Genomic DNA, 24,860 nt, shown 5'->3' on the forward strand with positions numbered 1-24,860 from the left:
GTCAAATTTTAAAAATAAGGGATTGTCATTCAGTAAAGTACCGTATTTTTTGCACCATAACACTCACTTTTTTCCTCCTAAAAAGTAAGGGGAAATGTCTGTGCGTGTTATGGAGGGAATGCCTATGGGTGGTATGCCTGCGGATTTTCCTCCTCTAAAAACTACGTGCGTGTTATGGTCGGGTGCGTGTTATAGAGCGAAAAATACGGTAATTAAGAATGTAAAGGGTGGAACTATTTGGATCTTGCAATACAAACCCAATACTTTTTACAAAATCACAGAATTTGCAAATGCCATCCATGTATTTTAGTGGGAAGATATTTAATGGAAAGATGGAGTTGCCACAAAAATAACCAACTAAAGCAGATCTAGGATTTTTCTTCTTCTTCCAAAATCAAGGTGACTGATTTTGCTATGATCTTATAAAATGTTATTTTTGAAACAGGTGTTCTAATAAAGTATTTGCTGCACAAAATACAAATGAAGCAATCCTAAAGAATACAGAGGACCTCACAAATTACAGTTTTAGCAGACACATGTGACTAGTTGCAGTGTGTAGCCTATAAAATAAAAGGTAAAGGGACCCCTGACCATTAGGTCCAGTTGTGGCCGACTCTGGGGTTGCGGCGCTCGTCTTGCTTTATTGGCCGAGGGAGCTGGCGTACAGCTTCCGGGTCATGTGGCCACCATGACAAAGCCGTTTCTGGTGAACCAGAGCAGCGCACAGAAACGCCGTTTACCTTCCCACCGGAGCGGTACCTATTTATCTACTTGCACTTTGACGTGCTTTCGAACTGCTAGGTTGGCAGGAGCAGGGACTGAGCAATGGGAGCTCACCCCGTTGTGGGGATTCGAACCACCAACCTTCTGATCGGCAAGTCCTAGGCTCTGTGGTTTAACTCACAGCACCACCCGTGTCCCTAGCCTATAAAACAGTAGTATTTAAAAACATCAAATGCACACACCTAGAAATACAATGAATTAAAAACGAACAAACCCTAGCATAGTTTTTGTAATATCTACAGCCTTTCATGTGCATCCATTAAAAATGATCCTCAAAGGAAGCACTGTTGTGAGAAGTTGTGTATGCATCTGATATAAAGAGCTCTAGGGACATATCTACACTGCAGACATGTTTGATACCATTTTAAAGGTTATGACTTTCTCCAAAGAATCCTGGCAACTGTAGAATGGTGAAAGTTCTGAGATATCTGAATGAGATTCATTGCCCCCACCCCAAAAAGAGTTCTCAGGGTTCCAGGAGAGGGAAAGCCTTTATGATTGATTTTTGTCTATAGAATACAAAAACTATGTGTAACAACTTGCATTAGTGCTGAGCATCTGGATTAAACATAACCTTAATAAGCTACTTATTACAGTATTGGAACACCTTGGCCTCTATGCGGTGTGTCGTCCCCCGTCCCCCCCCCCCCAGTATTATTGCTTCGGTAGTGAAGAAAGGGCACTGAATTAGAAAATTATCCACAAGTCCAAACAACACACTACTCTGACTCCTATTACTTGTTTCAGTGCTGCATGGAAGCAACATTCTGTCAGATACATCAACTTTGTTGTATCTATGGTTCACTATAAGACTAAACAGCAGGTTAACATGAAGTTTGCCCAGAGCAGAGCTGTTTTAGAAATTCAATGTTTCAAATTCAAACTCAAGCACCAGAATACACAAGATATTATGAATTGGCTCTGCATGACTATAAGGTTTTTTAATGTTGTGTATTGATCCTGCATAGCTGACTGGAAGTAAGCAGTTTGGCATGAACCATGGAAGAGGGAGGGCCTGGCTGCACATCATGAAATATATTTCCCAATTCAGTGGTGCCCCGCAAGACGAATGCCTCGCAAGACGGAAAACTCGCTAGACGAAAGAGTTTTCCGTTTTGGAGGTGCTTTGCAAAACGAATTTCCTATGGGCTTGCTTCGCAAGACGACAATGTCTTGCGAGTTCCTGCTGTTTTTTCCCCTTCCCCCCCTTTTTCTAAGCCGCTAAGCCGCTTATCAGCTGATCCGATCAGCAGATAAGCCGCTAATAGCGCTAATCCTCTAATCCATCAATGGGCTTGCTTCGCAAGACGAAAAAACCGCTAGACGAAGAGAATCACAGAACGGATTCTTTTCGTCTTGCGAGGCACCACTGTATCATTATGGCTTTGACATGCCAATGGGATTTCATTTCAGTTAAAAAAATAAAACAACGCAGCAATCTTACACAAGTCCCAGTGACGTCTGCAGAATTTATTTCCCAGAAATTGTGCATAGGATTGCAGCCTTAAGTAGGAAGAGAGCCTTTAAAAAATGCATCCTTTATGGAAAACCATCGAGGTAGGGACAGGAGCTAAAGAAACTACAGTAAGCCTACAATTTATTTACCTTTCAGCTTGTGCGCATTCAGTTTTACGCACTTGGCAAAAATAAAAATAAATAAAAGGGGGGCAGACATCTGGGGAAAAAGACTTTGGCAATCCTACCCGCCAGTGTGGGAGCCCAATGTGCTTTGACTATACACAATTTTGGCTTTAAGCGCAATCCCCAGAACATAACCCCAGCATAAATTGCGGGCTTACTGTACTTTAGATGCAGGGCTAGTGACTAGGGTGCCCGTCAGATATTTTATTTTATTATTTTTAAAATTTCTATACCGCTTTATATTTTTAATAAAAACCTCAAAGCGGTGTACAGCATATTAAATCAATAAATAATAAAACAATAGCCGGGTGATGTTCTTCTGGCCTCATGAGGAGCCTCTTCAGTAGGGATGGGTGAGCGTGGCCTCGCCCAACAGGCCAGGTGGATTGTGGACCACAATTCACATTACCGCTGGCTGGGGCTTATGGGAGATGTAGTCCACAACATCTGGAGAATACAATATTGGCTATCCCTGATTTAAGGGATAGGGTATGACCAGTAGCATATGACTTATTTTAATGGCAGACATCTCTGCCCCCACCATGTCAAATCCCAATCTGCTTCTGAAACACCTTTGAGTTTCAAAATGTAACTCACCACAAAGCGCGGAGGACTGCTCTTGGAGAGACACTGTTAAAGCTTTAATGGACATCACATACAGTGGTGCCCCGCAAGACGAATGCCTCGGAAGACGAAAAACTCGCAAGACGAAAGGGTTTTGCGGTTTTTGAGGTGCTTCGTAAGACGAATTTCCCTATGGGCTTGCTTCGCAAGACGAAACATCTTGCGAGTTTGTTTCCTTTTGAAGCGGGAACTGGGCTGGCAGGGAGCGAGCGAGGGAGCGACCTACCTTTTCCAGAGGGATCCTCTTCTGGAGAAAGCACAGAGGAGGCAGGTGGGCTGGGATCCAGCGGATCTGGCTGGGTCTCTGCGCCGCCTCTGCCTCTCTCTCTCTCTCCCCCTCCCCACGTGTCTGCTCCATTTTGCCCTAACTGGGCAAAGGCAGGAGGAGGCGGGACAAAGGAGAAGGAGGCATCCACTGCGCTTGGGCCGCCGCGAAGGCGCCTTTGCGGGGGTGGGAAGAAGCCGGGAGCAGCTGCCGAGACTGTGGGGAGCCCGGCGGCGTGGCGCAAGGTAACGGGGGGAGCAAGGGAGAGTCCGCGCCGGGCGCTTCGTGCATCCGCCCTCGGTTCCTGGGCTTGAACTTCCTTTGGCACCTCGTGGAGAGAGAGGGAGAGGAGCGGGCTGGGGCTTTGATGTGGGACGCGGTTTGGCCGAGCGAAGACGCGGCAAGGCTTGGCGACAAAGGAAGGGGGGCTGTTTTCGTGGGGAGGTGGGAGGGGGTGTCTTTGCCTCTTCCTGGCAACAGATCCTCCAGGCTGGGGAAACTCCTCCTGCTGGGGAGCGACCCGCTTTGTGCTTTGCTCGCTATCCCATTATAATACAGTACCAGGGTGCATCCGTGCTTCGCAAGACGAAAAAATCCGCAAGACGAAGAAACTCGCAGAATGGATTAATTTCGTCTTGCGAGGCACCACTGTAAAAGCTTTTGGATCCTGGCCCAAACTCCTAGCTTTCTTACAGTAATGAAGATGATGGGAGAAAGGCTTAAAAGTGCAGAAACTTCAGAAGAAGTGTATGTTGTTAGTAAGTTCAGATGTACTATAAATGATATTACCACTGTTGCCCAAATTTCAAGTCAATCACAGCTTATTGCCATTTTTTATACATACTATACAGTTTCTCTTAAGTACTTAAAAATACCTCCTGGCAAGAAAAATATGATATTGCAGTTACCTACCTTTTAGCTCACTAATGCTTTGAAATAAAAGCACAACAGAGAGAACTGTGCAAAGTAGTTTGCTCCCATCTATTGCTTTTGTATTTTCACATCATACGAAACAAAAAACAAAAAAAAACAAAAAAAAAACAGCCTTAGTACATATCCTTGTAGATTTCTTGTAGCAAAGGATGTAAGTGTGCATCAGATTCAGTCTTTTTGATAATCTGAACAAGCTGAGCATGTTCTGTGACAAGCTGTCGGAGGTCAGCCATTTTCTGTAGAAGCTTTGGGAAAAGGAAGATGTCATCAGGATGGTTGTTCTGCAAGTGAAGTTTGAGTACATGCACAATGCTCTCCTGCATCTTTTCAATGTGTCTTATGTTTACAAGGCCAGGGCGATCTGTTCACCAAAACAAAAAAAAGCACATCAAGTTATTGTAGAAGAGTTAATCTGTGACCATAAATTATATTTGCTTCAGACCCTACTGAAAGACCCTACTAAAAGACCCTCTCCCTAATGTTAACTGCAAGAATGAGGGTAGCAGAGTTTTTAAGACTGCTAGACTAGGGAAAACCCGTTTCAAATCCTCATACAGTCACAAACCACGAGACCAATATAAACAGAAAGCAGCTTTTAAACAGACAAAAACATGTTTTTGATCTGTTAAACTGTTTTGCCTTGTCATTTATAGCTATCCTCTTGTCCATTTTTGCTCTCAACCAACTCAAACAACTTATGAAAGGAAATTACTAGAAACAGGGAAAGGTAAAATTCATACGAGGTTCATGAGGAACAGCAGCTAATCATTCATTCTGCACAGTATGACGCAAGAAATATTCCAATCTTTCCATCTGTTTCTCAACCACCCAAAATCTACTGTTATATTCTTTATCTTACTGTTACTTGCTTAAATAATGGCTTTATTGCTATTGTTAGCTGCCCTGAATACTATTGTAGGAAGGTGGGGAGGTAGTATAAATGGAGATAATCACTAATTAGAATACATAGGTATAGAAGCTTTAAGTCTTACCTCCACAACAAATTATAGCAGCCACAAAAAGAGCTATATCACTGTCATCTAACTCCAATGCATTGAATTTCATTGCAAAATCAAACTTCGGTTCCATGATATCACAAAATGGCTTCCTTAAACTTTTGAGGAATTCTCGAGTTATAAAACCATTTCCGTAGGCTACCAGCATTCCATCTTTGTTCATTACAGAGGCTAATGTGGCAAAAATGGCTTCATAAACTCCGTATTTTAATAGCGTCACCTGGTCATTCAAGTCTAGGTTAGAGAAGCCAGGGATGGATTTGGCAAATTCTGTAAGTTCTGTTACAGCCTCAACGGAGGTACATTGGCAGCAGTGGAAAATTCGAACTTCCGCCTCCTTGTTTTGTATTCCATTGGCTACCAGTTTTGCCACCAGTGTCTTCTCTGCCATACACAACGTATCCATATCATGTATAACAAATGGCTACAAAGAGATAGTGAAAGTAAATATGTTAACTGTTTATAAATATACTAAAAGCAATAGAATATACTAAGATATTAACAGGAACAAAACAAATATAATCAAAGCCCCTACTGAAGGTGTGTCTTCAGAACCAGGTTTAATGGAAGATGGGATCCACCAATGTAATAAATTGTTCAAGAACATTCAGCGTTTTGAAAGAGGTAATGAATACACTGTAAGATGACACCACCAGAAGCATTTGCCCCATGTGGATTTGCTTGTATAGCTAAGTCTCACAGCCTAAGGTAGTAAGTTTTAAGACAATGGTTTGGAACCCACAGCCTTGGGTACCACATCTCACAATGGCATCCCAACCCCACAGGGGCATATTCTCAGAAGGCAAAGAGAGCCGCAGATGGAAGGCACATGCTAATGGCTTTGTAGCCAAAATGCCCACACCCACAAGCAAGAGGGGGACACCTGTGAGCATGGGTGAATCCCAAGATCAGGCGACTGCACACAAGGAGGGGTAGAGGAAGAGTTATGCATGCGTAGGAGAAGGCACTCGAAGCACTTTCAGTGAGGGGCTTGTCAGCCAAGCCACCTGTTCATTGCACAAGCAGCATTCAAAATAGTCAATGAAAAAATTATTGTATTGGGTCTTGAGGGAGAAGGAAACAAGACAACTAGTGTGGGGAAGGGAGCAGGAGCACATGGAGATATCACACAAGTTTGGTTGGGGGTCTAGCACATGCATTTATTTCCCTATGAAAACAATTTAAAATATTAGGGTGTTTTATATTTTTTAAAAATATATAAAAATCAAAAAGAAAAAGTCTATAAAGATCAGGATAATGGTTGAGGTTGGAAAAAGTTCCCCTGCCTATCAGAAGAAATAGGGGGTTTGGGTGCATAGGCTGCTGGTGCTGGTATAAACACCTAAATGAGCATATTAATGTCAAAGGGTCAAATCCTTTTTGCTCAAAAAAGAAGAGGAAAGGGTGCTTGTTTGATCTGTGTTGACAACACTGCTATTGTCATTGGGATATTTAAAATCACAGCCAATGTTCTTACAGTATATACCTTTTGCATTTAACCATTTAATACTGACTCTGACACCACCTCCATCTAATATATCACGCCTTATCTTGAAATGTATCCAGCCTTACATGACAGACCCAGAGTAACACCTGAGATCTTTCTATAGTTTAGGACTGGCATTGTGAGAGCAGGGCTCTTGTGCCTTAAACACCGATAACAGAAGAGGCACTATATTTGCGGCAAGCAAGAATACAAAAGTTTTTGCTGGTATGGAAGTACAACTATGAAAAAGCTGCGCCTGCTGACATCCTGCCAATCAGATAGCTTTTTACTTCTGTGTGTGCCTCAATTTATCTTTTCTGTGGGTCAGTGATCCTTCATATAAAAAAGGTTTCCTACCAGTTTGATATTTACCAAAGGAAAAAGATGGGGACAATATGTCCCCTGACCTGGTAACATAGCTGTCAACATTTCCCTTTTTTAAAGGGAAATCCCCTTATTTCGAATAGGATTCCTCGCAAGAAAAGGGAAAAGTTGACAGCTATGCCTGGTAAGAGTCTTCTCACTTATTTACTTATAAATCTGCAGCTACAAAAGTAAATTAGCATATTCCATTGTTATGCAAATATGCTTATCTTTTGAGGGTAGGGTAGAGGATCTGATCTGCAGTGCACTTTGCCCAGAAAATTATGTTAGCCCCTTTGCCTCTGTCTGGAGGAATCCCTTTGAACAGGCAGTACTAGAGTCACTGACTGAGTTCACTCATATGCTGCTTTTCCACAATGAGCTATGCCTAAAGTGTCTTAAAGCAAACTTTCAAAACAAATACAGAGTATTAGAAATATGAATATACAAAATACAGAAAATGTCAGAAAATTCAAAAACGACAAAACAATTTGGCAAACACAGAATAAATTCAGTATAAGTAACAACAACCATCTAGGTTGTTGAATAGGTACATTGAATAGGTACAAAGCAAAACAAAAGTTAACTGCCAATAAAGATTCTGCACTCCCAGGAGCCTGCCTTCCATGCAGCTCAGAGGGAGGGGCAGATGGCATACAGCTGGCTCCCCCACCTCTCCTCCAGAGGAGGCTGACAGCAACACAAGGTAAGCGTTGGGTAGAGCAATGATGGCAAGTCTCTTCTCCAGCCTCCTGGAAGTACCAACTGGTAGTGTGGGTCTTAAAGCACTTGGCTAATGCACTGCTAACTGTGCCACTGAGGCCTGCTAGAGTGAGGGTGCTTTTCCATTACTGTGTGTGTTGCAATGCAGGGTGTGTCTTGGAGGGTGTACAGGTTCATTGGCTGCCTGTGTGTCATGTGGATGTTGTCACTGCCACAGTCCTGATAGCAGACTGTGGCAATGTTTCTGCAGATGCTGTGGGCATTTGGTTGTTTTTCTGATGTGCTTATTTCTCCTGATGTTGTACTTCCCTGCTCCTGACTACATGGACATAGGATTTGGAGGCTGCTTCAATAGAGGTGTATCAGCACACCTAGCATAAGGATTGCAAAATGTAACTACAATCCGATGCCCATTTATCTGGAAGCAAGTTCCATTGCCATTAACTGAATTTGTTGCAGAGTAATCCTGGATAGAATTGCACCCATCAACCAAATATTTCAATTCAGTGTGGTAAAGACTCCAATTCAGTTTATTCTGGAAAACCCACATCATTAGGACTATTCATGTGGATTAAAAAAAAACACAAAACATTTTTCTTTCTTTGACACTCTAGCAACTCTGGCAAAATTACAACTTACTTTTGAAATTTGCCCATTCCAAATCAGGTTACTATGTACCACCAGGGATTGTATGAAGAAGTCGTGGAATACTGAGCAATTTATTATATGCATACATTGCCTGAATACTTTCATAGTTACATGTGATCTTAAAATAATATAATCTTTACTGCAATGAGGGTGGAAGAGCTCCCTATTGATTCAAATAGACATACCACCTTTAAATGGTGAAATAACAATCCCAATTTTCTTTTCAATCCTGTGTTCATTTTTTTGCTTTTGATGTAAATACAATTAGAAAGGAATGATGTAAGGCCATTTCAGAACATTTTAAGCTGGATGTTGTAAAACTTTGCTGCTTTTGCTGGAGAACTAAGGTACTGCAAGCTTAGTCATTTCTAAAACCCAGTTAATCATTTCCCAAAGCAGTCAAAGAAGTTCATTTGGTAATCTCTCCCCGTCTCTCTCATTCACCACCCCTGCCCCCCCAAACACACCCCAGGGGATCTCTCCCCCCCCCCACAGCCAAATATGCTTTAGGAACTGTCCACTGTAAATTTGGCACCCTGGACTTGAAATGAATGAGGCTGAAGCATGTTTAACTTTGGCTGGATTATGGCATTAGTATTTTAGTTGATTCGTTTATGACTTACATCCTCTAAAAGAGGGGGAGCAGGGGAAACCACCTTCAGGGCAAGATCCAACCAAAAGATAAGCACTTCTAAATCCCGTTGGACTTGTGAGAAAAAAATTCTGTGTTTCCTGGTGCCAAGCAGATAAAGTTTCACATATCTCCAAATTATCTCTTCCACCTTCCTTTCCTTCTGTCCCTCTCACCCCCAACGCAAAACCACCTAGCCTAGTATGGCTACCACACAGAACAACAGGCTCAAAAGTAAAAGGGGCCATTTTCAGCATACAGGCTGCAACTTTTCATACTCATCTACAGGCAACAAGACAAGGGGTGTGTGTGTCCCTATAATTAAAGCCCCATATCCTTTATTTCTTTTTCATTTGCTTAGAAGCAGTTGAAGAGGTTACGTGGTATGAGACTGGCCAGTTCAGCTGTATACTTCTATGAAAATGGCTAAATACGCAATAGTCAACTGCCTAGCAACAATACTTCAAAATGCCAGAAGTTACGAAGTTCCAGTCCTTAGGAAAAGCTTTCACCACAAGCTGCTCAGGACGATTGGTGTGGCTTTAACTCACCATTTACAAAAGTATCCAGAGCACACTCTCTTTAAGTATTACTTTCATGCTGCTCTTTTATATTGTGCAATTTTTATCTTTCTGCTTTTATTTGTTTTACTGTCTTTTTAACTTTATGTGAACTGTCCAAGAAACTTGTTAAAGGTGGGGTACATATCCTCAAAATAAATAATAATAATAATAAGGCTGTCTCCAGATTAAAATAAAATTTGCTCATACAGTGGTGCCCCGCAAGATGGAAAACTCGCTAGACGAAAGTTTTCCGTTTTGGAGGTGCTTCTCAAAACAAATCTCCTATGGGCTTGCTTCGCAAGACGAAAATGTCTTGCGAGTTCCTGCGGGTTTTTTTCCTCCCCCCCCCCTTTTCTAAGCTGCTAAGCTGCTTATCAGATGATCCGATAAGCCGATAAGCCGCTAAAAGCCGCTAATAGCGCTAATCCGCTAATCCGTCAATGGGCTTGCTTCGCAAGACGAAAAAACCGCTAGACGAAGAGAATCACAGAACGGATTATTTTCATCTTGCGAGGCACCACTGTACAAAAGTTTTAACAGATCAATCAATTAGTCATTAAAATCTACATAAATTTGCCCTGAAATAAACTGATATACTTTGAAGAAATTTCCATAATGCATGCCACCAAATAAGCGCCTCCTCCTCCTGAGAAGAGAGAGAATGGGAAATGTCTCTTCTAACACAGCCGGTTCCATCCGCAGTTCTTAGAAGTGCTTTTACTTGTCTTACATACACATTAGCTCACCATTTGCTTAGTTTGCTATTTTTAAACTTTATGATGGCAAATACTTACTGGATTGTTGCTGGTTTTTCCTGCAAGTATGAGTCTGGCTTTGACCTTGTTCATATTAAAGTTTTTCAAATACGCTTCATAAATTCTCTTGGCGAGTGATTTAAGATCTGCGATTTCAGAATTTTCTATACAATGATCACCTGTTAGAATTTCAGCTTTCAACTTTGCCTTCTCTGACCTTGGCATCCGTCCAAATCGAATCGCTGAGGAGAAAACATGCATTTAAAGTGGAACAGCACAAACATTTGTTCTCCAGTTGTAAGCCTGATCTTAAGCTCAAATACTAGCTTACCAGGATCCTAGCACCAGCAGCACAAGGAGTAAACTAGCCCCACAGGCTGAGACCCCATTCTTATCTATTTGTGACCCCATAAAGAATTCAAGAAACCGGGTCTGCAGCTCATTCCCACATCTTTTTGGGAAAGGTCTACTCAAGCCCATCAGAAGTGGGAGAATGGCTGCATCAATACATCATCTCCTTTTAGTAAGAAGCACATGGTAGCAGTGCCACAGTTTTTACAGCCTTTGTGGGGAGCTAACCCACAATGTGAATTGCTGGAAAGCTGCAGCTAAACTGAGAAAGAAGGCTTAGAGAAGGTTTGTGAAGAGGAAAGAAACACTGCAAAAACAGAGACAGAATAAATGGGTGGGAGAAAGGTGAGGCTTTGGAGAAACCTGTAGAGTAGGGAAAGAAAAAGGGGCAACAATGAGGCGCAGAGTGATGTGTGGTATAATGAGAAGAAGAGGGTGCAATTTGAAGTACAGAGAGAAATAGGGTGTTAATGTAGTGAGTTCCCACATACTGCATTAAAACTGCAATACAAACACTTCCCACAGATAAATGCATCAAAAACATCTTTCTTATATTAATAAAAACCAAGAAGCGGCTTATTTGAGTTGTGTATCACCAACCAGACCATAGTCCAATATAGCAGCCACCAGTACTGTCCCTCCCTAAACTGAACTCCTATCTGCACCAACAGCACACAAACAGGGCAACAACTGAAGCAGAACCTAACATTGATTCAGTCACTGGTGTTCTCAGAATGGTGCACCTTCAGATTCAGAACTAGCAACATTCTGAGTCCTATTGTAGCAATTTTACATTGAAATTTGTGAATGAATTTTAACTACAGTGTTCAATACATGAATAGTTTGAAACTGATTAGAGGCTTGTAGCCCAAGATAGGAAAAGAGGTGGTAAGGGAACACCAAGCTGCTTTAAATGAATTCAAATCTCCAGGGCCTGATGAGCTGCATCCAAGGGTACTAAAGGAGCTTGCAGGTGTAATCTCAGAGCCTTTGTCTATGATGTTTGAGAATTCTTGGAGAACAGGTGAGGTCCCTGCAGACTGGAGGTGGGCAAATGGTGTCCCCATCTTCAAAACTGAGGGGGAAAAGGATGCAGGTAACTACCGACCAGTGGACTGCTTGGCAGGGGGTTGGACTCGATGGCCCTTGTGGTCTCTTCCAACTCTATGATTCTAATACCAGGAAAGGTCCTAGAATAGATAATCAAATGGTTGGTCTGTGAGCATTTAGAAAAGGATTGTGTGATTACTAAGACCTAGCAAGGGTTTCTCAAAAACAAACTACAAGAAAGAAGATTCCACCTAAACATTAGGAAGAACTTCCTGACAGTAAGAGCTGTTCGACAGTGGAATTTGCTGCCAAGGAGTGTGGTGGAGTCTCCTACTTTGGAGGTCTTTAAGCAGAGGCTTGACAACCATATGTCAGGAGTGCTCTGATGGTGTTTCCTGCTTGGCAGGGGGTTGGACTCGATGGCCCTTGTGGTCTATTCCAACTCTATGATTCTAAGTCATGTCAGACAAATCTCATTTCTTTTTTTGATGGTGTTACAAGATTGATGGATCAGAGGAATGCTGTGGACATAGTGTATCTTGATTTCAGGAAGGCTTTTAACGAAGCCCCCCATGGTATTCTTTGTGATGAAACTGGCAAAATGTGGGTTGAATGAGGTAACTGTTAAGTGGATTTGTAGCTGGTTGACTGTCCAAACCCAAAGTGTATTCATTAATGGTTCCTCCTCATCCTGGAAAAAGGGCACCACAGTTTAAGCTGGAATGTGTGCAGAGGAGAGCAACCAAGACAATTAAGGGTCTGGAAACCATGCCTTATGAGGAACGGTTGAAGGAGCTGAGTATGTTTAGCCTGGGAAAGAGGAGACTGAGAGGAGATAGGATAGCCATCTTCAAATATCTCAAGGGCTGTCACATGGAAGATGGAGCTAGCTTGTTTTCTTCTGCTCTGGAGGGTAGGACTCGAACCCATGGCTTCAAGTTACGAGAAAGGAGATTCTGACTAAACATCAGAAATAACTTTCTGACAGTAAGAGCTGTTCAACCATGGAACAGACTCCAATGGGAGGTTGTGGACTCTCCTTCCTTGGAGGTTTTTAAGCAGAGGTTGGATGGCCATCTGTCTTGGATGCTTTAGATGAGACTCCTTCATTGCTGGGGGGTGGACTAGATGATCCTTGGGGTCCCTTCCAACTCTACGATGATTCCATTTCCCCCCCCCCCCTTGCTACCTTGCAATATCTGGAATTGCTCATAACAATTCTGTGTTTCTTCACCTTCTGACATCAAACTAGATCTGAAGACTGGAGAACAGAAGGAACATAGCATTCAATAAATGCTTGTGCAAACATTCATACAGTGTTGTATTTAATAGGCTCCTATAGCAGTTCTCATGTTTCTCTTTGTGGAAGTAGACCATCAACTTTGGATTTGACTTTTCTAGCACAAGATACAGAACAATATTTTCATGAGCAGAAAATGTATTCCATATCTGGATGGGAGCATATGAATCCAAACCATGTTTGCTTCAGTCCTGTATTTGCATAAGATGTCGTACCAGCTATCCATGTAGAATCATTGTCCAACTTATTTTTTGCTGAAGTAAAACAAAAATTATGGTCACTCTTACCTACCATTATGAGACATTCCAACTGAAAGGCACTTTTGAAAACGGCAGTACTGACATTTATTTCGATTCTTTTTCTGAATTTTGCAGTTGCGATCACACTTGTCGTATATAAGTTTTAGTCTGATTGTTCGCCTAAAAAAGCCCTGTGAAAAGTTTAAAGACCAGACATTAGCATATAAGAAAAGCTTCTTATATTTGAATTGCATTACAATCCTAAACCTGTTTTTTATGAGAAAACACTTCAAGACAGTAGGACTTACTTCCAAGTAAAAATGTCTAGGATTGTTCTATACATTTCCCCCCCTATTCAGCTATACAGTATGCAGATGTTAGAGTAATAGTAGCAAATTTTATGTAAAATATTAATTTACACATAATACTACATTGTGAAACTCCTCCTTGCTCTGATGAACATATCTACCCATGGTTAACACGGACATAAGAGCCAGATTTTCAGGCTCTTAATTTTCCCCATCTCATATATACTCAAGGTGTGAATGTTTTCAGTGGATCTGTTCAAAACCTTACCTAAAGGATAATTTATATGGTAACTGGTTTAGTAGTATAAGGATGTCTGTGTTATAAATTATGTTCCTTTGTGTATGATCCCTGTTTATAAGACCATTATTAGCACCCATACTTTTTTGCATTTCATTTCCTTCTGACATATCTGCTACGCAGGATAATACTTTGTACATCTGATGAAGTAGACTGTAGTCTACAAAAACTTATGAACCAATGTAGGTATTAGTCTTTAAGGTGCCAAAGGACCCTTTGTTTTTATTATTCCTACCATCATTTCTGGTTTTGCCAGGGCTTTAAAAATTGTAGATAGATAGAGTCAACTGAAGCCTCAGCTGGACAAAAATGTGTGTACACATTTTGTGCAGGGATAACTCTCTCAAACCACATTCAGTTCTCTTAAACTATCTCTAGCCTTTATTAGAATAGGAATCTAGCAATTTCAATCCAATCTTAAATTCCAAACAAACTGTCCACTAAATTACACCACCACTCAAAGTATTTGCTTAGATTACATGAAATAATTGGGATATTTGAAGCTTTTACAGAATCAAGACATGTGGGAACCTAAATTATCAAGTCTTATCAGAAAAACAGACTTCCAATTTTACACAGGTAAATTCCAACACAATTAATGCAAATCTTATTCAACAACCTTCTGCAGCTCTGCCAACTCCCCAAAGGCAAGTCTGATGAAGCGAAGGTGGTAAAACATCCCACACAGTTGCACCAAGTTTTAGAGATGCAATTATGATAAATGATTCCCACCCACCTCTCCAGCTCAAAGCTAGAAAGGAGTTGCTGTTTGGCCGGTGGGAGACCCGTGGACTCCAAAAGCCTCTGTCACCCACTGCCAATATTAGCCAAAGCATTCCTTTTCGAAGGAGAAAGGTGGAGGCAGAAGTTTGAGCAAAGCTGTGGGCAGGAGTGCCTCTGACCCCAACCACCAATGGCCATATGAATGGCAAGCAGCAGAGGCAGGCCAAGTGTTTCCACACCCAGCCAACCAGCAAAACAAGTCCCAGAGGGGAAGGCAGGAGTGGCTGTTTGGGTTGCATGGTGCCACTATACAAGATCCTGCTCCCCTCCTCTAACACTATTCTCAGAGTTAAAAGCATGGCAGAAACTATTCCCACAGTTAACCTGGTTTTCCAAGCTCCTCCAATGCCTAGTGTAGGTTGTGGAAACCCTGCCACCCTGTCTCCAGCTACAGACTTGCAAGGCAGAGGAGGGAAGCAGGCAATGGACCCTAATATTGTATGGAAGATACAGCAAGAGGTCAGGGGCCAACAGCCCAAATTTATGCATACCTGCAGTCCAAAGCACACTTACTTATAAGTAAGCCCCACTGAACACAGTGAGACTTGTTTCTGAGTAGATATGCATAAATCTGTTCCAGCAGGATCTCAATTACAAGTTTTGCCTTGGTTACCAAGGTCTGCCCAAGTTTATGGAGCTCTGAACATAACAAGTCACATGAGATACTTTGAGTTAATAGCATAGTGTTAAAATAGATCGCATGAGGCATGTGTACCAATAATTCTTTATATGGCATTTTTCATAGCCACTTCCCATTTTTCTTAATTTCCAGTTCTTTAGCTCGCTTTGCTACTAGATGAATCCTTATTTTGCCCCAGTACAAATCTCTCAATTATCTGTCAGTAAAAGCATTATGATACTCATTGCATAATGTATTGTATGCTAAAGCCAGCCTCTCCAAGAAGGCTTCCCCAACCTGGTGCCCTTCAGATTCTGGACTACATTTCCATGAGCCCCAGCCAGCCTAGCCAATGGTCAGGTATGATGGACATATGATGGAGGTATGATGGCACCTCTTAGACCAGCCTTTCTCAACCTGTGGGTCCCCAGATGTTGTTGAACTACAACTCCCATCACCCCTAGCTAGCAAGGCCAGAGCTCAGGGATGATGGGAGTTGTAGTCCAACAACATCTGGAGACCCACAGGTTAAGAACCGCTGTCTTAGACTATGTTATTGTCCGTGCTAAAGATCGCCATGATGTGCTCCTTACCAGGGCTATGACGAGCACCGACGACTGCTGGACAGATCACCAACTAATACGCTCCACGATGGTTATCAAAATTATACCTCAATGCAGGCTACAAGGAAGAAAACCAAGGTGCAAAATAAACACTCATGTGCTTCAAGATCCCATTAAGTGGGATTGCTTCAAAACGACTCTTAAGGACCATCTGCATTCAGAATTCCCTGATAACATCGAGGAACACTGGACCAGGCTAAAAACATCCATTATTGCAGCCTGTGAACAAACTATTGGCTGAAATCTTCAAAGTGGGCAGAATTGAACTTACACAACAACTTCACAAGCCCATCAAAAAAATCTGGGAAAGAGAAGAAATCCCAGCAAACTTTTGGGATGCCAAAATTATCAATCTCTTTTTAAAAAGGTGACAGAACTAATTGTGGAAACTATCAAGGCATCTCTCTATTAGCTGCGGCTGGCAAAATTCTTGCAAGGATCTTAGCAAACCATCTTTTAACAATATCCGAGGCGACCCTTCCTGAATCCGAAAATGGTTTTCGGCCTTCTAGGGGGACAGTGGACATGATTTACACCGCTCGACAGCTTCAAGAAAAATGCAGAGAGCAAAACCAACCCCTGTATTGACCTGACTAAGGCTTTCAACACTGTAGATCGTAATGCCCTGTGGACTGCCCTTCTGAAAGCTGGCTGCCCAGATAAATTTGTAAACATCATTCGGCTCCTCCATGATACTATGACAGCAACAATCGCAGATAACAATGGCTCTCAAAGTGCACCATTCACAGTGGGATCAGGTGTTAAACAGAGTTGTGTTATCTCCCCAACTCCATTATTTTCATTGCCATGATCCTACACTTTGTCGAAGGGAAACTCCCCACCGAAGTAGAAATCATATATCGAACAGATGGAAAGCTCTTCAATCTGAGCAGGCTGAAAGCAAAGAGTAAGGTTACCGTAACTTCCATCATAGAACTTCAGTATGCTGATGGTAACGTAGTGTGCGCACGCTCAGAGGATGACCTCCACACCATCCTAAATATATTTGCAGAAGCTTACAAAAAGCTTGGCCTATCACTCAACATCCAAAAAAATCAAAGTGCTGCACCAGCAAGTACAAAATAACCCCTCTGCAGTGCCACAAATCCAACTCAATGGTGTAACGTTGGAAAATGTTGATCACTTCTCCTACCTATCTTTCCACAAGGGTATCGCCTGAGCTCTGCGAGTGCGCCTTTCTCCCAATTGAAGGGCAGAGTGTTTGAGATTCACAAGGAAACCAAAATGCTTGTTTACAAAGCTATTGTACTGCCAACCTTACTATATGCTTGTGAAACATGGACCACTTATAAATGCCATCTCCAACTCCTCGAAAGATTCCATCAGTGGTTTCTCCGAAAAATTTTACACATCACTTGGGAAGACAGGCGAACTAATATCAGTGAACTGGAAGAAGCAAAGATCGCCAGTGTTGAAGCAATGATTCTTCAACATCAACTTTGTTGAACGGATCATGTTGTGCAGATGCCTGATGATCGTCTTCCAAAGCAACTACTCTATTTTGAACTTAAAAATGGACAGTGTAATGCTGGTTGTCAACAAAAGAGATGTAAAGACTCTCTCAAGGCAAATCTAAAATAATGTAGCATAAACACTGACAACTGGGAAACACTGGCCTGCGAGCACTCCAGTTGGAGAACAGCCTTTACCAAAGGTGTCATGGGCTTTGAAGACACTCGAACTCACTACGCATGGGAGAAACATGCTAAGAGGGAGGCACGCCTTGCAAATCCACACCGTGATCAACTCCTGCCTGGAAACCAATGTCCCCACTGTGGAAGGATGTGTGGATCCAGAATTGGCCTCCACAGTCACTTACAGACTCACTGTTAAAACCGTGTTTATGGAAGACAATCTTACTCAGCTATGAGTGATTGCCAAAGAAGAAGAGAAGGAGGAGGAGGAGGAGGAGATTGTAGTCCACAACCTCTAGGGTGCACCAGGTTGGAGAAGGATAACCCAGAGCATCAGAGGCTATCCCTCAATCCACACTTAAGCACATTCCTGCCCAAACCCATTACAGTTGTGCTCAGGTATGAACAAACTGAGGAATGTCGAGTCTTACTAAAGCTGAAGCCATTGTCCAATTTACAAAATGGTCAAATAAAACCATTCTCAAAACATCAAACAAAAGCCTGGTTTATGAGCAAAGTAGTTATAAACTTATTCCATACTATTTTCAGTAATGTAATTTTCTGACTGAATTGTATATAGTAAAACAACATAGTTATGTGCCCTGCTGCACAGGAAAAGGTAGTTTCCATCTTAAATCATAGTTTACATTTAAGTTGTAATACCAAAAAACTTCATGTAAAAAAATGACACACTATACTTTGAAGCAAAATTAATTAGAAGTAAGGCACATGGGTGTCAATAGAGTTTGTTTCCAAGTAATCATGCTTGGAAACTTACAGCACATTCTCCCCATATCTCAGAAGCTAGCTTTACTGAATTCAAAGGGGCTTACTCCCAGGTAAATGGAGCTAGGACTGCTAACTTCACAAAGGACTTCTCAATAAGATCCAACTACTAATTTCTATATTAAAAAAAACTTTTATTCAACAGCTCTAAAGTAATTAATTTGCTATTCTGGAATATCGTTATGCAGAGAATATTGTGGACAGTACCTTACAACCTTCACAAGCATGGACTCCATAATGGTAGCCTGAAGCTTTATCTCCACATATTCTACATTCAATATTTAACGATGCACTTGGCAGTTCATCTTTGCTACCCGAAACTGTGGAAAAATTCACAGACGAGGGACTGGATGCTGGCGAGAGAGAGTCTGAAAGTTAAAAAAAAAGTTAGCAAATACTAACAGCAAACTCAGGTGACTGAAAGCCTATAAGTTTGGAAGCTAAACAAGACAACTCAAAATATTTGAGAGGCACCTATTTAAGCAAAAGAATATATATCTGTGAATTAAAAGAAATTACTATTTTCCAACTGCATGGCAGGAACCTGTGAGAAAATATGGAATTCTGATGGCAGCTGAACTTATAGAGGATGGGTGGGTGGAGTATGGAAGAAAAGGGTTCTAATAAATAATAGACAAGCACACTGTATTGTGTCTACCAATCAAGTTTATGGCTGAGCGTGCCTGTCCCATCTTGGCAACCCCTGTTTAAACCGGGGAGTTCTAAACAGAAGAGGCAAGAGCTGAGCAACGAGAGCCAACAGTCTCTTGGGCATCGTGGGTTTCTTTTGCCGGTCCCTTGGGGGTACTGGTGGACACACTGATGACCCCTGGTTTACACAAATCCCAAATCATGTTTCAGCAATATAGCAAACCAAGTATTTCAAACTGTATTAGGTGTCATAAGGGTACATAAAAGGTTGCTGCCATACATTAAAACAAAATCTGATTAAATCCATTCTAGATAATAACATTCTTACCTGTGATGATTGATCCATCAGACCCAGCTCCATTTCCCAGTGACTGGAAGTCTGTTACACTTAATGCTCCTGAACTATCCCCACTTATAGATTGTGAGAGCTCTTGTATGGAATCCATATCTTGTAAGAATTCTTCAGATAAAGGACTACCAAGATCCTCATCCTTTAAGGGAAGGAGGGGGCAAAGCTGGCTTTCTGTGTCCACCATTTCGGTGAAGCAAAGTATGTCGCTCAGCATTTATTAGGCGTCTGAAAGCAAAACAAATATCTTAGCAAGGTAAGATGAGCCACTTATTTGCCATATTTGCATGATTCCCTCTCAAAATACCCAGGGATGTAGCTTATAGCATCAATGGTGCAAACCACGTTCAAATTTTCTGTATTTCCCAGTGTATAAGACGACCCCCAACTTTTCCAGTTAAAATATAGAGTTTAGGATATACTCGCCGTATAAGACTACCCCTCTTCCAACGCATAACAGGTTAAGAACGTGCTTCAGGTTAAGTACGGACCTCTGGAACAAATTAAGTTCTCAACCCGAGGTACCACTGTATTCACATGTTGCTTTTTCATAGAAGTGAAAAGCAGGACAGCAAGTCATGGACTCAACATTCCTATGGAATGCCTACCAAAGCCCCCCCCGGGGGGGGGCTTGAATACAATAAAAGGTAAAGGGACCCCTGACCATTAGGTCCAGTCGTGACCGACTCTGGGGTTGCGGTGCTCATCTCGCTTAACTGGCCAAGGGAGCCGGCGTACAGCTTCCGGGTCATGTGGCCAGCAGGACTAAGCCGCTTCTGGCAAACCAGAGCAGCGCACGGAAATGCCGTTTACCTTCCCGCCGGAGCGGTACCTATTTATCTACTTGCACTTTGACGTGCTTTCAAACTGCTAGGTTGGCAGGAGCAGGGACCGAGCAACGGGAGCTCACCCCATCGCGGGGATTCGAACCGCCGAACTTCTGATCAGCAAGTCCTAGGCTCTGTGGTTTAACCCACAGCGCCACCTGTGTCCCATTGAATACAATACAATACAATACAATACAATACAATACAATACAATACAATACAATAGCAATGCAGCAGAAAAATGGCAGGCACCAGAACACACCTGTGAAAAATGCAAACCAAAGCTCATTTTAAATTTTTTTGAATATTTTAAATGGCTGTTTTAAACTGATTTTACCATTAAGTTTATTGTTTTATCTCTCTGTAAACCACTTTGAGGGTTTTAAAATATATAATCAAGTGGTGTACAATTTTTAGAAATGGAAATAAATAAAAAGATAAAAAATGCCTGGGGAAAGGAAAAAATTAGTCTAGTCAAGTCATGGGTTCATGTTTGCAAGTTCAATCACAGTCGTAAACTAGCATTATTTATTTTTCATTTATTTAATAAATTTGTACACCACTCTTCATTTGTAATATCAAGGCACTTCGCAACATAAAAATACAATATAAAAAACACAAAATACATAGTAAAAACTAAACATGTCATGGGGGATGTTTCCCTACCCACACAGGGCTCTAAATTGCATATAAATATGTAACTAACATTTTGGAGGTGATATCAGAATTCTCAATACTGCTACCATAACTTGGGATCTGAGATAACCGATCTCCCTTAAAACATCTCCCCTCCCCAAGAATTGCTGTACTGCCTGGCATTCTCACAAGTGCTGGTAGGTGTGCGCTTACATTTCTTGGTAAAGGATTGACAGTTCAAGAACCCAGCTAGCTTTCAATGGCAAACTTGTGCATCATCATCATCATCATCATCAGCTGGACCAGATCAACAGCCCAGCTGTTCCAGCATCTTGTTCTTGCAGTGGCCAACCAGATGCCTGTGGAAAACCCACCTTCCGTTTCTAACAACTGATATTCAGAAGCATGCTGCCTTCAAGAATAGCCATTATGTCTATGCCCCATGCCCAACAGCCACTGGTAGCCTTATCCCCCATAACTTTGTCTAATAATCTTTTAAAGCTATCCAGATTGGTATTCCAGATCATCTTTCCTCACTGCACTGCTAGCTACTCTGCCAGCTACTCTGTTAGGGAGTTGGACATGTTAAATCTCTTTCATTCTGTTAGATAAGAAAAATATTGGTTTTTTCCATCGAAATAGTTTAGTTCTCATTAATTATTGTGAAATGTCCAAGCAAATAATTTTACATAGAGAAAATGGAATGCACATGCAGCAGTAAGGAAGTGTGAATATTGCACATATAAACAAATAGGCAAGGAGGGACAAAATAAATAGCAAATAAATAGATCCATTCATAGTTTTTTCGTGCTAGGAGTCTTTTGTTGGTGGGGAAAGGTAGTACAGGATTAGGAAAAAAATGTAAAGGAACTCACCACCATAAGGTGGGGGCAGGCAGAGAGAAGGAAGACAATGCTTAAATCCAAGATCCGCCCCCCCCCAAAAAAAAACATTCTCTGGTGATTCACGGTGTGTCTCATTTTTATTATGGAATGGTCTTTTAAATCCACAGGCTGCACTGCTCTGGCAGCCAAAACCATCCAGAGTCATATCTCTTTGGAGTTGTTTTCAACCCTCTAATCTCATGTTCCAATAAAGAAAGATTACCAACTGTCCTTGAAAGAGTAGTTAAATATTCACTTCTCATTTAGGACTTTTGACCTCAAGACAACAACACCAGCTTCAACAATAATTCAAGTGCAGAATACTGTGTGATCACGCCACGTGTCCAGGCCCCTCTCTCTCTCCTATATCTGTTATGTTATAACTGCATTGGTTTGTGGTCTTTACAAACCGTGATTTAGCCTTCAAACTATGCTGAATCTGAGGTTTATGCAGATTCTCTATTTAGAGATAATCTTTTAGAACTCTGCCCCGCTCCCGGTTTTATTTCATTTTTCTTACTTGACTACTTTGCAAAACAGTTATTGAACTCTTGCCAGTTTTGTACAATTCCACCTCTTATGTATTCTCAAAGATACTCAACAGCACAATGCTACTTGGTCTCCAATTAATACTTTGGCCTTGTTTTTACTAGTAGTATGGCTCAATAAGGGCACAATTTGGGAAAACTTGAATGCAAAATTGAGATATGAAATACAGTATAGACATATTGCTTCCCAGCAAACTATGCTAAAGTTTCTTAAATAATAGATTCTATTTCTATTTCTTAAATAATGATTCTATAGAAAACTTAAAATTAATTGGAGAGCTATAATCATATGCAAGGAGAATTTAAGGGGGGGAAGGGAAACCAGAGGGGGTAGGGGGAGTCATTAAATGCAAATTTGGATTGGATATGTATAAACAAAAGAAAAATGCTGTTATTTTGAAACTTGAAAAAGAAAATATTAAAAAGAAAAAAAAACTTGTAATCCATACAGAAATATAGTAAGCAATTCCATCCACAGTCACAGTTTTCTATGCTGCCTCTGCTGAATCCACAGTGCTAGAGGCAAGTCATTGTTTTCATTACCTCTTCAGCAGTAGGAAGCACAGGAACAGAAATTCCATGCAAGATTCTCTCCAGACGTGCATTTTGTTTATTTGGACTGTACCATAGTTTCTAGCTCCACAAGAATAATGTATCACATGCTACATTTTCTTGTGAACTCAAACCCAGAAGAAGATCATTTAGGAAACTAGTACCATGACTTCACAGCATAACATCTGAACGAAATGTTAGTACACTCTGACTTTTTTTATTTAGCAATTAAAAATGTACAGCAATTTTTCCAGTCCTAGATAAGTGTCTTACCTCATCAATATCCAGCACAACCAATGCTTATTATTCCTGTTCACAGCAAAACTTAAATTTCCTTCAGTTCAATTTATTTCTCCCACTCCCGTTAATTTTCTCTCTCAGCTGTTTTCTCCCTCTCCTGCCTAAGAGGCCAGCGCACTCCTCCCGCTCCCCCCCCATCCCAGCTCCTCCTGCAACTGCACAGCTGCAGCCCCCACACCATCTGTAGCCCCTGCACCATTCAGTACAAAATACAAACAGACCACAATTATTTACAAGTTGAAAAGCTACAGTGAAACTAACATCTGTTTGCGGAAGAAACTGCACAAGAATGAATTCTTCTTCTGGGCTGAAGAGAAAAACGATACTATGTCCTTTCACTGGTATTCTTTCTTGCTTTTACTGCCAATGCATTGCATCACTCAGTGTTACAATACAATATTGGGAAAGCATACACATACTTAATACAACAACTCATATCAGCGTCTTCTTCCTTGTTTGGTTATACACTTCATACATGAACACGTTTTCTGCTGCATTTTCTCAGCAGTAGATACAGAAGCATGCATGCTCTCTCATTCTCTCTCTCTCTGGTCAACACTTGCATGGTCTGGCAACACGGAGGGTGAGGAGTCTTACTAGCACCTGCTCTCCTCTTCTTCCCCTCACCTGTATTTATGTACAGTGGTACCTCAGGTTACATAGGCTTCAGGTTAGAGACTCCACTAACCCAGAAATAATACCTCGGGTTAAGAACTTTGCTTCAGGATAAGAACAGAAATCGTGCTCCAGCAGCACGGCAGCAGCAGGAGGCCCCATTAGCTAAAGTGGTGCTTCAGGTTAAGAACTGTTTCAGGTTAAGAACAGACCTCCGGAATGAATTAAGTACGTAACCAGAGGTACCACTGTATACAGAACAGTAGAAGTTAAGTTAAAATAGCTCATAAAGGTTTTCAAGAATATAACCTATTCAATATATATCTACTTCAGTAAATAGCTTTATTTCTTTTTTATTTAAGTATTTATAAACCGCACATTCATAGGAAACATAACAAGGACAGGGCCGTCTTACCCATAGGCACTGGGGGTGTGGGGCACCCGGGCATGGGCTCTCAGGGGCAGAGATTTGGAGTCTGGGGATTGGGAAGAGCTGACAGCCGCTGCCTAGTGGAGCAGAGCCTCTTAGAGCACCACAGCTCTTCTCCTGCATGCCTGGGCTTGGGGGGCCGTTGAGAGGCCTGCCCAGCGCACACTGCTCACACGAGGTGCCTGGCTTCACTCAGTCGCCGCCACTGCCGCCACCTCAGATTTGACTGTTGTTGCACTGGGCTCTGCTTGCACCCCCCCAGGTGCCCGGCCCCGCTCTGCTGCTGCCTCAGGCTTCTCTGTTGCTGCTGCTGAGGCGGCTGGCCGGGCCACCCTAAAAAAGGCCAACATCTCTGGGCAACCTGGATCCCAAGGAACCAGGCAGCTCTTAAGGTACTTTGGACAGGCATAAGCAAAATCGGTCCTTCAAATGTTTTAGGACTACAACTCCCACCATCCCTGATCATTGGTCTTGTTAGCTAGGGCTGATGGGAGTTGTAGTCCCAAAACATCTGGAGGGCCGAGTTTGCTTATGCCTGGTTTGGGACTTAACACAAGAACCTTGACCCTGGGCAAATCAGCAACCAGTGGAGTTTTCTCAGCAAAGGAGTTAACATTCTGCCAGT

General features: G+C 41.8%; 1 protein-coding gene across 1 annotated transcript in view; it reads right to left on the reverse strand.

Annotated features, from left to right (window-relative positions):
* Positions 1-3,970: 3,970 nt before the first annotated feature.
* The window catches only part of PPARA (peroxisome proliferator activated receptor alpha), a 31,640-nt gene continuing 10,750 nt past the window's right edge, over positions 3,971-24,860 (reverse strand). Inside the window, exons 3-8 of the mRNA XM_083503455.1 lie at positions 19,423-19,671; positions 18,651-18,811; positions 13,424-13,562; positions 10,471-10,673; positions 5,239-5,686; positions 3,971-4,607 (exon numbers count right to left, since the gene is read on the reverse strand). Coding sequence (XP_083359581.1) covers positions 4,360-4,607; positions 5,239-5,686; positions 10,471-10,673; positions 13,424-13,562; positions 18,651-18,811; positions 19,423-19,660 — 1,437 coding nt within the window. The 5' untranslated portion in view covers positions 19,661-19,671 and the 3' untranslated portion in view covers positions 3,971-4,359. The remainder of the gene's footprint in view (positions 4,608-5,238; positions 5,687-10,470; positions 10,674-13,423; positions 13,563-18,650; positions 18,812-19,422; positions 19,672-24,860) is intronic.

Source organism: Podarcis liolepis (genome assembly GCF_965112155.1).
Source record: "Podarcis liolepis genome assembly, chromosome: 5".
NCBI lineage: Eukaryota > Metazoa > Chordata > Lepidosauria > Squamata > Lacertidae > Podarcis > Podarcis liolepis.